This window comes from Arvicola amphibius, chromosome 5 (assembly GCF_903992535.2).
Source record: "Arvicola amphibius chromosome 5, mArvAmp1.2, whole genome shotgun sequence".
NCBI lineage: Eukaryota > Metazoa > Chordata > Mammalia > Rodentia > Cricetidae > Arvicola > Arvicola amphibius.
This window is the reverse complement of record NC_052051.1, coordinates 16918966-16932703: the sequence shown is the minus strand read 5'-3', so window position 1 is coordinate 16932703 and position 13738 is coordinate 16918966. Positions and strand designations below refer to the sequence as shown.

General features: G+C 46.0%; 1 protein-coding gene across 1 annotated transcript in view; it reads right to left on the bottom strand.

Moving 5' to 3' along the window:
* Window positions 1-13738, bottom strand: part of Ptprt (protein tyrosine phosphatase receptor type T) — a 784117-nt gene that overhangs the window by 16567 nt on the left and 753812 nt on the right. The window contains exons 25-28 of the mRNA XM_042055120.1: window positions 10155-10290; window positions 8153-8302; window positions 6096-6269; window positions 2239-2370 (exon numbers count right to left, since the gene is read on the bottom strand). Of these exons, the coding sequence (XP_041911054.1) occupies window positions 2239-2370; window positions 6096-6269; window positions 8153-8302; window positions 10155-10290 (592 nt within the window). The remainder of the gene's footprint in view (window positions 1-2238; window positions 2371-6095; window positions 6270-8152; window positions 8303-10154; window positions 10291-13738) is intronic.

Below are 13738 nucleotides of genomic sequence, written 5' to 3'. Positions count from 1 at the left end.
GTAACCCTCTTACTCTTGTGATACCATTGCCTGCGGCTCTACCTGTCTCTCTGGCCTCAGAGTACTATGCTGTTCCTTGAGGGCGTCACTTGTTTTCCTACCCTACTGCCTGGATACACAGTTCCCTTTGCCAGAGACACTGTTCCCTGGGAGGAGCACGCGGCTTGCTCTCGAGCCTCCTTCAGCTCTGTGTTCACATATTTCCAAGTCCTTCCTTGACTACTCTAGTACATCTGTGTCTCGTGCCTCAACCCAATTTTAAAATATTCTCTGTACTTCCTTCTCCTCGTGTCCCAATATATGATCAAATTCATTATAGAGCATTTGTTGTTTATGGTTGGTCTCCCCCCTTTAGAATTGGAAGTGCACAGGAGACAGGAACATTCTTGCTTCACCTTGTCTGTGTTGTTCACTGATGCATTCCAAGAACCTAGAATAGCTTCCAGCAAATAGCAGTGGCAGATGCTCACCGAATGTGGAATGTGTGAATGAAGGGAACCTCTTCTGGATATCTCTCATGGACACATTCCAGCACACACTCATTTTCCTCCCCTTCTACTCTGCCCTTGTCCATACTCACCCCTCCCATCGTCCTGCCTTTCCATTTTGTCCATGTGTTTCCTGGATATCTGGTCTCCTAAACAAGCTACTTGCCACCATCCGTAACTTCTTCTCATCCACAGTCCATGCAACTGCTCCCTGCAGTGTGAGGACGTCACACTGGAAATGATTTCACATCTAGTCCAAGTTCTGCTTTGATCAGGCTGCTTTCTCTGCTCAGATCTCTTGAATCTATGAATATAAGCCATGTTTTCTCTCCAGTCTCTGATTCCCATGTCTGTGTGCTCTGATCCTGGACTCCATTTTCTAACACAAGTTGAAAACCTTAGGACAACCCCCAGTGTATAGCAATGTTTTCCTAATTATCTTGGAACCCATGGATACTGCAAAGAGATCCAGATGACAGACTAACTAAGAGCTATCAGGCCAGATGAAAGACCAGTGGGAGCGGTACGTTTTACCTTTATCTCCTGCTTTTATATGCCCAGATTTTGAATATTCCTCCTTCATTCACTGGGTTTGTATAAAAATTTTATCGGTAGAAAGGATCCTGTCACTAATAACCAACAATCCCATTCTATCAATGCTTTAAAAGTCCAAGGCCCAGGCTCCTGAGCCCGGCACAAGGAACTTCCCTGCTGACTAAGCCCTGCTGTCTTTTCCAGCCTTACTTCTCTCTTTCTCTCTGGATACAGCCCTAGAACACTGGAACTGAAGCTGACTACAAACAAGCCTCTATATGTCCATCTGCCTCACCTTTGCCTCCATTATTCCCTTCGTGTAGATTGCCTTTACCTAGCCATCCATCCCCGGTATGACCAGATCTTCCCTGCCCCCTTCAAGGTCCAAGTCACCTTCCCTTTGAATTCTTCCCCCACCCTCTGGGTAGAATGAATTGCTCCCTGCTCTAGGTCAACGTGGCACTTCATTGCTGACCTCTATTACAACGTAGCCACACAAGCCTGGAATAACTCGTTCAACTGTCTCTGGGACTATAGCTCAGCCCCGTTTGGAAAAAAAAATTATTCCCACCCAAGGTCTGTGCAAGGCCAGCACTCACACAAGAGTGTACTGAATGACTTTGGGCTTCCTTCAAGGCCCTGAAAAGACACATTGCCACCTTCATCTCACCTACCCTAGAAGAGCTGTTTTGCCATATAATGGTGGTCTCCAGAGACTGTCCTAAGATAATGTCCTGTGTCTTTGGTGTGGGGAAGTGTAAACACACAAAGACCCAGCGGGGCTTAGCCATGAAGTCAAGGCTTAGCTGGGTGGTCAGTGAGCAAAGCTTCCTAGGTTCAGACTCCAGGTTCTGCTCGCAGAGGCCAAATGGTCAAGAGTCTTTGGGGCTAGTGCTTAGTGTTGTGTGGGATCTTGGTTCCCTGAGCTCTTCATGATTTAGAGTAAGGCTATAACCAGTGTCTGAGGCAGGGACAATAGGGTCCTGTCCTTGTAGTTAGACAAAGTCCACAGTCAAGGGGACTAATTTATGGGAGTCTTTGGTGAAGGATTCAGTGGGAGACTCCTTGCCTCTGTAGGCAGCAGGATGGGTGTGCCTGACATTCACAGTCTGACAGTGCCCATCACTGGGGTATCGGAGAGTCTCCTTGCCAGTCTACAGCATACCAATCATGACCCACTGGGACCCACCAACAGCAGCCCCATGCCCCCTCCTACCTGAGCAGTGTCCATCTCGTTCAGCATCACCACAGAGGAGCAATTATAATCGAACACCAGTCTCCAGAAGTCTGCCACAGTGTTGGGGAGAGGGTGCTGGGTGACCACAAAGGCGGCAGGTTGCTTGTGACTCTGAAGAGGAATGACACAGGCTTAGTCAAATACATACCCATCAGTGATATTCTGATCATGATGAGGCCGGGATGGCTGCCAGAGGTCCTGAGCCTGCCAAATAGATTTCACATAGCACCTGCCTGCTCTGTTATCTCTCGGTACCCTGGCGGCAGAGGGGACTTTCTCATAATGAACACATTTTCCTCCAAACGAAGACATTTCATTAGGAAAGTGTCACTTGGATGGGGATTATCCAAATAAATTATTTGTGCCTTGCAGCTCAGCAAATCATCATCACAATATGAACGAAACACCCTGGATGTAGGTTTTCTGTACTGCTGACCGATTTACCTCTTGGGAGAGCAGGGATCCAACGAGTTCTAGGTGCTTATGATGATGAGGAGGGGGCCAATGACCCCAGAGGGGGTACAGATTACAAGGATCACTTCTGCCCTTAATTGAGAGCTGAGCTAGTCTGCCCAGAGGTGGCATTGTCCCCAACAAAGTGGTAGAAGGCAGTCAGGTGTTAGAGTCATGTGGACCTGAGGTTCAAACCCAGTTTTGCCCCTTGTAAATAATGACTCAGCCATCTATTCATTCATCCAGCACTATTCACTCATTTTTTAGCCATTCATATTTTTAACATCAGGTACTAAGAATCGGTGAATCATTAGATGATTTCAAAGCTTAGACTCTTTTCATGGAAAATGCAGCTCAAATCTAAGGAGATGGCTGTTGTACAGTGGGCAATATTTGCAAGCAAAGAAAAAAAAGAAGCAAAAAGAAAACAAGAGAAAAATCTTGACTAGAGGGATGGCTCAATGGTTAAGAGCACCTGCTGCTATTCCAGAGACCTAAACACACATCATACAGCTCACAACTATGTGTAATTCCAATTCCAGGGGATCTGACTCCTCTTGGCTCTATAAGCACCACACTCACGTATGTGCATGGCCACTTGCACACACATACACACCTTACACAAGCAATAATAATAATAATAAACCTTAAAAAAGCAGTAAGCAAGTTCACTGCAGGGTAGAGATACTTTGACTTAGGTTTTCTTCCTCAGCACCAGCATTGTGGTTGGAACACAATAGACACAATCACAACCACAGCATTGGAAAGACCTTAATTTTTCCCTGTGCTACAGATAGAGACCTTGAGGCCTAAGGGGGAAATGCCATGTGTAAGCCTAGAAGCTTCACTTGGGCCCCATGTGCCATTCCACCTCAGGAGGAAGTATTTGGAAAGATTGTTGGGGGGTGTTTCTACTTCATCAATAGCAGGTGAAACTGGCAAACCAGACGATGCTTCAACATGTTTTCTGAGTAGCTTCTCCGAGTAGGAGTCAGAGCTGCTTAACTAGAGTCACAAGTCAGAAGGAAATGGGGGAGAGAAGAGGGACAGAGACCTCAGAAATAGCATGGCAAGGCTTTGCAGACGTGTATGTCATGTCTACATTAGGGACTCCTGTTTCCTGGGGCTTTCTATTAGCCAGTAGATGACCTAACAAAGTGTACCAGGGGACAGAGCCTTTACATCTCTCAAAGCTGAAAGACGATGTTAGCATGGCCTTTCTGCCATTTCCAAACTTTCAAAACTACATCCAGGCTAAGGCTAATGAGATGGCTCAGCAGTTAAGAGCACTGATTGCTCTACCAGAGGACCTGAGTTCAATTCCCAGCATCCCATGGAGGCTCATAATTGTCTATAGCTCCAATTCCAGGGAGTTGCAGGCACCAGGCACACACAACCTCTTTCTGGTCTCTGCAGGTACCAGTTCAGGCACACTCATGATATATATTTTCAGGCAAAACATTCATACACATAAAACATAAAATAAAATTAGAATATAAAATAAAATAAAATTAGATGCATAAAATATAAAATAAAATTAGACTTTCAAGGCAGTTGTCACATGGTTCTGGTCCTTGGTGCCATCATTTCAAAGCCAGTTGATTTTGATGGAGATCCTTTGACCCTCAGTAGATCTCCAAAAAATTGGGGAGAATAATACTCCAGGGCAGAACGAGACAATGCAAGTCCAGAGCCCAACATGGTGCCCGACATGCAGCGCATGTTAGTTTTCTTTGCTTTCCCTGTCTCTGTGATAAATGCTCTATTAGGCCAGCACGCCTGACAAAGTCTTATCTGAAAATATGTTCGAGATCTGTGCTCCTGCCGGGTTTCAGGGATCAGCCAGCAATCCATTTCATGGATAACATCATCCGTTCCCAGGGGAAACATTAAAAATTAACCCAGAGGACTTCATATTTTTCTGCTCGAGGCAAAGCTGCTATGGTTACCAGATAATGCACAGACTGGGCTGGAATACAGATAAGGAATCTTTTTTTTTTTAATATAAGAAAAGCAAAGGCCTCAGTGATGGCTCACAAGAGAAATGCCCTGTGGACAAAGAGAATACAATCAGAACCAGAGCTTGGCAGAAGGTATTTGACTCCAGGCAGCATCTCACCTATGAAGTAGAGTCCAAGAGCTTCCTCGATCCTTGTTTGGATGAAAAAAGCAATGAGAGAGGATGCTGGGGTGATGGGGGATAATGGCAGGAGGAGCATGAAAGTATGGGTTTATCTCTGAACCATGTCTTCACACACACACACACACACACACACACACGCACACGCACACACACACACACAGAGAGAGAGAGAGAGAGAGAGAGAGAGAGAGAGAGAGAGAGAGAAAGAGAGAGAGGCAGACAGAAAGAGAGCAATAGAGAGATCGTAGAAGGCGATCCTAAGCTAATATCAGAAGTTTGTCTTCCTCTTTCAGCAATTCCAGCTACTCAACACCATCCAGACCAAGGCTCCCTGCTTCTGCACTCAGCCAGGTTTCCATGGAAAATATAAGCATCTGTGAGCCAAAACCAGGGAAGGTTTTTTTGACACCTTAGCTGGGTATTGACTTTATAGTATCTTTTTTCTAGGGTGGGAACTAGGAACTCTAAGTCTGGCTCCAGCTCTCTAGGATACCCTGAGCAAGTCCTCCTCAGTCTGACTGAGTCTCTCCTGCTGAAAGGAGCACGGACAAGACTAGACTGTGGGCCACAGCACTGCAAGCATCTGCGTATCCTGAAGGTGCAATGATGACAGCTAAAAGATGTCCCAAGGCCCAGGAGGGAGGGAGATGTGTGAGGCAGAGGAATGGGAACCCTGGGCAGGATGTGCTCTTGAGGAAACAGCAGTTGATGCCTTAAGGGCCATGGCCTGTTTCTCTTTAACACGTCCAATCACTGCCCACCAGCCATTTACTGATCATCTACTGTGTGCAATCTCCTCTTGGCCTCACAAAGGAATTATCTAAGGAACTAAATGGGATGTTCCAGCAGGACCCAAGATAAGATAATACACCACATCTTATCTCTTGAGGTCTCAAACTCTGGGGAATGTGGCCAGACCTGAACTTCTGGCTGAGTCATTTCTGTGGGACATAGCATCTTGCATGATAGAACTATCCACTTGAGCTTGGAATTTTTTTTTTCTCTTCAGTGTTTGATGTATTCTTTCCATCTTCTTGAAGTCAAAGAGCTAAAAGCACACAATGAACTTGGGTTTCAACATGAGCCTTGGGGAGGGAATTGGGAGAAATGGTCTTAAAGGCCAGCAGTTAGAAACAAGGTGGCTGGTAGGGTCAGGGCTCTGGGATTCAGCCATCTCCACCTTGGGGGAAAGCCTTTTCTGTAATGGCAGCCAGGGCCTTTCTTCTAGGGCTCAGCTTACATCCATCAGTGCTGCATTGATGTAATTGCTGGACTCTCCATCCACTGAAATGAGGAAGGGCAGGCAGCGGTCCAGGGGCAGGACATCCATGCTTCGATTCTTATCATGGTTCCGGGGTAGGAGTCCGATGCTGCAGTCCTCAGGCCGCACTCGGGGTGTCACAATGTTGAGTGTCTGTGGGGCATAAAAGGGAGAAGAGGAGTAACACACAGGAGGCTGTGTCCGAGCAAAGGAGATAGATCACCCAGTTTAGCTTAACTCGCCGGTCTTTTCCCTCCAAGCTTGACTCTGCCATTGCTTTCCCTGCACTCATGCTTCTCCCATGACCGTGATAGTCTTTTATATCATGGATGAAGCTACAGGACTTTTGTGCTAAGAGACTTTTCCAGGAGCTTTGTGACACCTTCAAGATGCCAAGGCTGCAGGGGCAGCATGCCCATACACGGGCTAAGACATGGGCTGACAACACCTGCCAACCATTTGAACTGTTGTTCAGCTGAGCTAGCACAGCATTAAAGGAGGGCCAGCCAGAAGGGCATATGGCAGGGAAAGGCGTAGAGAATCTCTAATGAATGTTAAACATCCCTTGAAGTGCCATGGCAAGAAGGAAGTGATTTTTCCAGCGCTTTTCTCAGCGATGGAAGTGTCTCAGTTGCAGGAGGATATAGATGGATGCTAGGATGCCCTCCTCAGGGTGGGTAAGGGCCCTTGTGGGGCAAATTAGTAGGTCTACAAAATTACCAGGCTTGTGCTCTGTAGAGCAAGTTCTCACGCAGTGAGGGACCATGGCTGTTCCAGCCAATAGAAGGTCCTGTGTGCAATGACCAGGGTTCTGTGCCTTTCATCTCTCTGTCACTTGGCATGCTGTCTCTAAGACAACAAAGATTATTTGTTTAAATGATTCCTAAAGTATTAGCCTGACTGGAAAACTCTGAGCCTGGGATTTGCTTGTTTCTTCCTGCCCAGTTCTTACAGCCCCATTATTCAGGTTTTGGCCATGGATAAAGGTAGAACTCTAGCATTTATTGCTGATCCATGTTCAGGTCTTTAGTTTTCCAATCAGTCACTTATATCTGGGCCTCTCAGATCACAGCTTTAGTTTTGACCATCCTGATACCAACATGTGAATCTGCCATATCTGAGCCATGCTGTAGGATGGTTAAAAGCTTAACTTGCATATAAATAAATGCCCCTGAGATCCTGTTAAATCGCACGTTCTAACTCAGTAGGTTTGGGTGGGACCCAAGAATCTTCATTTCCAACAAGCACCCAAAGACAGATGATGGGTTTAAAGAATCTGTGGAGAGAACACTGGGGTAGGGGGTGTGGGTACAGTCCCTTCAGAGTCAAAGAAGCTTGAAATTCACACCAACATCAGTGTGTAAACTTCTGTCCATTCCACAACATCAACAAGAATTAACCAAGACCTCAGTTCAATAGCATAATCACAGCACAAAAACAAGTGTCAGCCATCATTGAGTGATTGGCTAATAGTTGCTAATGACTGTGCAATCTGATGGTGTGAAAAGCTCTCCACAGCTGCCGGCCACTTTAGGCTTGAAAGCACACACACACACACACACACACACACACACACACACACACACACATCAATCTCATCAAGAAAGGCCCACAATGTGAATTAAGTTGCTTGGGTCATTGCTATAGATTGAATGCATACATTCCTCCCCCCTCCAACACAGATGCTACTATACCAGCTCCCAACGGGGCAGATGAGGAGGGGTGGGGGCTGTAGGAAGTAATTGCATCATCAGTGTGGAGTCTTCATGAATGGGATCAGTGTCCCTATGGAAAGACACACAAGTGTTTGCCCCTCTGCTTTCCACCAAATGAAACTCTAAGGACGCAGCCACTCACAAATGACATTGGTGTCTGAGCTCTCCCCAGATACTAGATTTGCTGGCTGTTTGCTTTTGGGCTTCACTGCTTCCAGAAGCGTGATAAGCAAGTGCCTGCCATATAAGTCGTCCAGACGATGGAACATCGTCAGGACGACCCAGAGCAGCTAAGTCCCTGGATCTCGGCTTTGCCCATACCTGAAACTCATCTTTGATCTGGCTGGAGTTAGTCTGGGGGTCCAGCCTGCTGATGTTGTAGTAGAGAGAGCGGAACTCACACACAGGGATGGCGGTGTTGCCACAGAGGCATGCTTCCAGGATGGCATCATGCACGAACACATACTGCTCCTGCAAGGTCAACAGGAGGGGAAGAGCGCTCCAGGTGAGAACTGCTGTTTGCTAGCATCTTGTCCACATCGAATGAATCTTGTAGCAATGAGAAAAGGACATGATTTATTCTGCAGAATCCTTAGTTTTATATCCTGTAACCCAAAGGTCTAAGTCACCGTGTTTCATGGTGATTGAGCTATGGGGCGCTTTGCCCTTGTGTAAGATGGAACAGCCGAGCCACTGATAAGAATGAGAAACTTGAGCATGTGTCATTGCAGATGCCCTGGAGGTTCTGCTCATCTTCCCAGCTTTCATCCAGAAGCTGCTTGCTGCAGAAACCCTGCTTTTCTTTGTGGAGGACTTTCTTCCTACTCTCTGGAGCGTATTTAGTATTCTCTCACTTCTTTCCCATCCCACGTCACACTCAACCGTCAGAATGCCTTTAAATCTACCGAGCATAAGTTCATTGTTAATGGTGGGTCTTTATAAGTATTTGCTGGGCATCATTTTTTTTCTACAAAAAATTGACCCTTTTAAATAAAGTGCTTTATTTGAACTTATCTTAATATGTTTATATTTAAGTATGTCTCCATGCCCCACAGTGAGGGTCATGTGTCTGACTCTACCTACTCTAACTGTCCTCTACAGGCATGGCCTTAAGCACAGACAGTGCAGTCATCTTGGCTCTAGTGCTATAGGCCTGGGAATTAGCCTGTGAGCTGTCTCAGAGCCTGCAGCAGAGTCCAGTGTGATGAAGCTTTCAGTGAGCATTGCAGGGACTGCCGTACCTAAAGCCATGGATATCAGGGCTGATATGAGTGCAGCTCCCACGGCTTCTAGATCTGCTAGGACATCCACAGCCTTTACTAGAACCAAAAGGTGAACCCAATGCAGGAACAACAACCCAAGGCATTCAGGAGTGGGATAGACAGAAAACCTGATTAACAAGAGAGAGTGGTTCAGGACAAACCACTTGGTCTTTATCCATAAGAAGACTTAGTATATAATTTCTTGGTGTCCTTCCCAGGGATAGAACGGAGATGTGAGTAGGAGACATACCATGGGATGTGAAGAGTAGGGGAAGGATCCTAGACACAATAATGCATATTTCTGTTGTAGGTGACAACAGTTCAGACAGCCATACTTACACTATCCTCAGACACTGGGCACCTGCCTTTCCTCGAGGTTAAGGGTTGCATATGTCTCTCTAGCAATCCTTAGCTTCTAGCTCAACTCAAAGTTCCCAAGAACTTTGGGCTGGAGAGATGGCTCAGTAATAAAGAGGACTTGCTGCTCTTAATGAGAACCAGGGTTTGGTTCCCAGCTCCTACATGGTGGCTCATAACTATGGTCACTCCAGCTCTAGGAGGTCCAACAGGGTCTTTGGACCTCTGAGAGCATCAGGCACTCATGTGGTGCACTTACGTACATGAAGGCAAAACACTCGGACACATAAAATAAAATAAATAAACCTTAAAGAAGTGTACTTTGTTGATGATATTATTTCCATCAAGGAACGACTGGGCGCTTGGCACAGAGCAGGCATTCCATCAGTACCAGCACTCCCTCTTCCTCTCCATCCCTGCATCAGAGGCTGGACTACTATACCTCACAGCTGCCGCTCAGTCTTACTTGGATGACTGTAGAGACGGAGGATTTAACAGTTATTGCTACCAGGAATTCCTGCACCATAGACTCTCAGGATTGGCTGGGACGTCTCACCAGAGCAAGCTACGTATTCATTCTGTACTAATACTTGTGAAGGTATATCCTTTCTGTGCGCCTTCTCTGCTACAGAGCCTCTGTCCTACCATGCTTCTCTTTGGCCAAGGTATCAGGAAACTAGCTGACTGGGTGCCCCAGGACTAACCTCTGTTTGCACCAGGTTGACTCTCTGTGCCCGCAGCTCACGCACGCAGTTGAAAATGTCCACCACCCCTTCATTCTCAGCCATGTCGAGCATGGTGTCAATGGCAATGAAGCAGCCAGTCCTCCCGGCTCCAGCACTGGAAGAGAAGTTTGCTGTGTGTTAGGGATCTAAAGATGGGATGAGATAGGGTGACAAGGCCCCTACCATCGAACCCCGTCTCGAAAGCCTTGGTGAAAGACAGTGTATTGTAGAAGACAGATGGAAGGGTTGGAACCCCCAAATTCCTGGACTATGCTGAACAAGTGATCAAAATTTTCTTTATTAAATGGGAGAGTAATGTTTAGCACTGTGGTTGTTTTGGGGGACTTACTTTATTGTACTTACTTAGCAAATGCTTAATTAGTGCTTACAACGTGACGCATTGTTGTGCTTTACAAACATGTCTATGGACTTCCCTATGAGGGGATAGAGACGTGTCTTACCCCATTTCATAGGTGAGAAGCTGAGGCACAGAGCGCTTAGAGCCTGAGGTCATAGAGCTGGCAAATGGGAGAGCTGAGTGTTCCCCCAGGTGGTCTAGAATTTCTACTACCCTTCTTAATAAGATTTATAACGTGTAATGCAAGATTTCATAGTAGGTGTGCCTGTAGGCTCCGCATCTAATGGATATAGTCCAGCGGTACAGTGTAAAGCACTTATCAATGCCTGGCATACTAGAACCTTCCTGGTAAATACATCTTCCCCCTTTCTCTACTCTTCTTTTATATGCCCCTCTTCATGTCAGCAAATGGGTTGGTAGACAGAACTAAGAAGAAGGCAGAGGTTACAGAGAAGACGTGAGTGAGAGAGTAGAGATCAGAGAGCCCGAGCTGTGTCAAAGGCAGAGAGCTGATCTGGTGTCTCCTATTCAAGGCCTTGCACTTGACCCATTTGTGCTGCCTTCTTCAGGGTCATGAGCCAGGCACATCATCAAACTAGAGTAGCTGACAGTCTCGAGACCCTCAACAGGCACCAGGATCTCTGACAGATGATCAGCTTCTGATTACTGACATGCTTTAATAGAACCGGACAGAAAATGGCAAGAGGATTTCACAAGACCCTCTGGAGCACAGCCAGATCTCCCCAGATCAACTCTGGGTTATCAAACAATAGGGCTGAATCATAAAACCCTGGCCTGCACTGTGCACAGTTTTGGAAGGGAAAGCAGGGCAGAGAGTCAAGGAAGTTCACATTGGCAGTGCTTTCACCCTTTACTTACCCCATGGAAACAAACGTTTTTGTCGAACAATGCAGAAATCAAAGGAAATACAAGGGGATGGGTGGAATAAGATACAAAAGCATCACTGCCTGATAGGTCCAAGAAGCTTAGGCCAGCAGGGACCCGCACATTAGTGATCTGGAAACCAAAGCCTTGGGAGCAGTCTTCACTGATAAACCACCATGGTTTGAACTGAGTGGAGCTTGCCTTACTTGTGCCTCAAAATACCTGTCCCCAGTGCACTCCAGACCCATTTAAAAGGGACTCAACAGAATGGGTTCAGGAGCCTGAGAAGAGTTCTATTTTAAAAAAAAAACCACACACACTCATTCATCTGTTCCCCAAGATGCATCTTCAACACATCACATGGGAATGAAGCTGCATCTTTAGTTTTCAACCTAGGCTACTTTATCCGAGAGTAAGGTCTACAGTATCAGAGAGTAAGGTGTCCGGTGTCTGTGAGCCTCAGTTTGTGCCTCCTAGAAGAGTTTTTGAAAAGTCTGAGCTGTGTGTGTGTATGCGTGTGTATGTGTGTATTCATTTGTATGTATATGTGTATGTATTTGTGTGTGTATGTGTGTGTGTGTGTGTGTGTGTGTGTATTTTTTCCCTAGAATAAAACAGTAGTTAGCCACATGATATTTGAGATCCCTGAGATTAAATCTTGGCTCTGTTACTGACTAGCTGTGTGACCTTGGGCAAATGACTTCATCTCTATGGGTTTCACTGTTCTCATTCATAAAATAAAAGTGGCCATATACCTCTTAGTATTAATAGTACAATATATGTAAATTGCATTAAATTATATTTTAGAAGTATAATGCATGTAAATTGCTCAGTTTTGTGACTGGCTACTTGTAATCCACAAATATTTACAGAGCATTCATGATGCCCTCGATGCCAAGATTAAGAGTAGGCATAGGAAGATGAGCAAGTCACAATTGCTGTCGGAAAGAATTTGTTAACCCCACCTGGGGTGTTGGATGACCTTAAGAGGCAGCAAGAGTGGTGGATTTAAGTGTTTATTATGTTTGCAGTTCTTTCAGGCACTTAGTGTGCATTAGCCAAACCATAGCAGCCCCAGGAGTAGGTACCACTCTACTTAGATGCTTTACAGTGTCTTGTTATGGAGACGCAGGCACAGGCCGTCACACACAGTACTGCACATGGCACAGGGTCTGGTGAATATTTGCCATGGTCTCCTTTCCTCTCTTCCTCCTGAACTCTGCCTGCAGTTGGGGATATTGGGCTTCAACACAAATGCACCTTTTTCTCTTTGCTTACAATGAAAGGCAAAGCAGAAAATCCGTGCCAAACACCCAGACAGTGCAGAGGTTTCTACCTCTACTTAAATCTATCACTTTTCTGCCTCTTAAGGTCACCCAACACCCCAGGTGGGGTTAACAAATTCTTTCAGACAGCAAATGTGACTTGCTCATCTTCCTATGCCTACTCTTAATCTTGGCATCTAGGGTATCATGAATGCTCTGTAAATATTTGTGGATGTGTCTCCTATGTGTTATAGGGATGCTGTGTGGGAGATTCTCACACAGGGAGGGGCTGGGTCTGAGACATGCATAGTGTCTTCCCTGACTTCTTGGCGGACACAGACATTGTCAGGAAGGATGAGACGGCCTGAGCATTCAAGGTGGAAGAAGACATGCCGAGCCCAAGGACATACTGAAATAGAGGGGCGTAGGAAGGAGGAGAATACAGACTCTTTGGCCTTCGGGTATGGACATCTACCTTCCTCCAATTCTAAATGCCCTTGACACAATACTTCATCTCCATTTAGGAGGATTCAATGCCACTTATGTTCAATGTGACTTTCTAGGTCAAAGCTGAAAATTTCCCGTCTCTGTAATAAGGGGAAGCTGATGCTGACCACTTGCTCTCTATTAGGGACCCTGCAGGTTAGCAATTGATTTTAAAAATAGTGGAAGCGAAGAGATGCATGCTTATACCAAGATATGACACGTCAATTTGCTGCTAGGAAGCCCCAGAGAACATGCCAAGTATCCCAGCCTTGACATTTCCCACCTCGTTCTCATCTCTGTGCCTCAGTTTCCCCATCTGTAAAATGGGAATGGTAAGAGGCTACTGTTCAATTCTCAAGCTTGGATGGGAAGTGAAATAATTTGGCCAGATCTACATGGCAGGCATGGCAGGTGCTGCCGAGTTCAGCTGTGTCTCTGGACAACATTCATAATGGTAACCGCTACTGCCACTAGAGACCCAGGTCTTCTCAGAAGGTGGCTGGGCTCTGGTTTATAGGAGGAGGAATCTTAAAGGAAGAAACAAAAGCCATGGGACAGTATGGAGAACA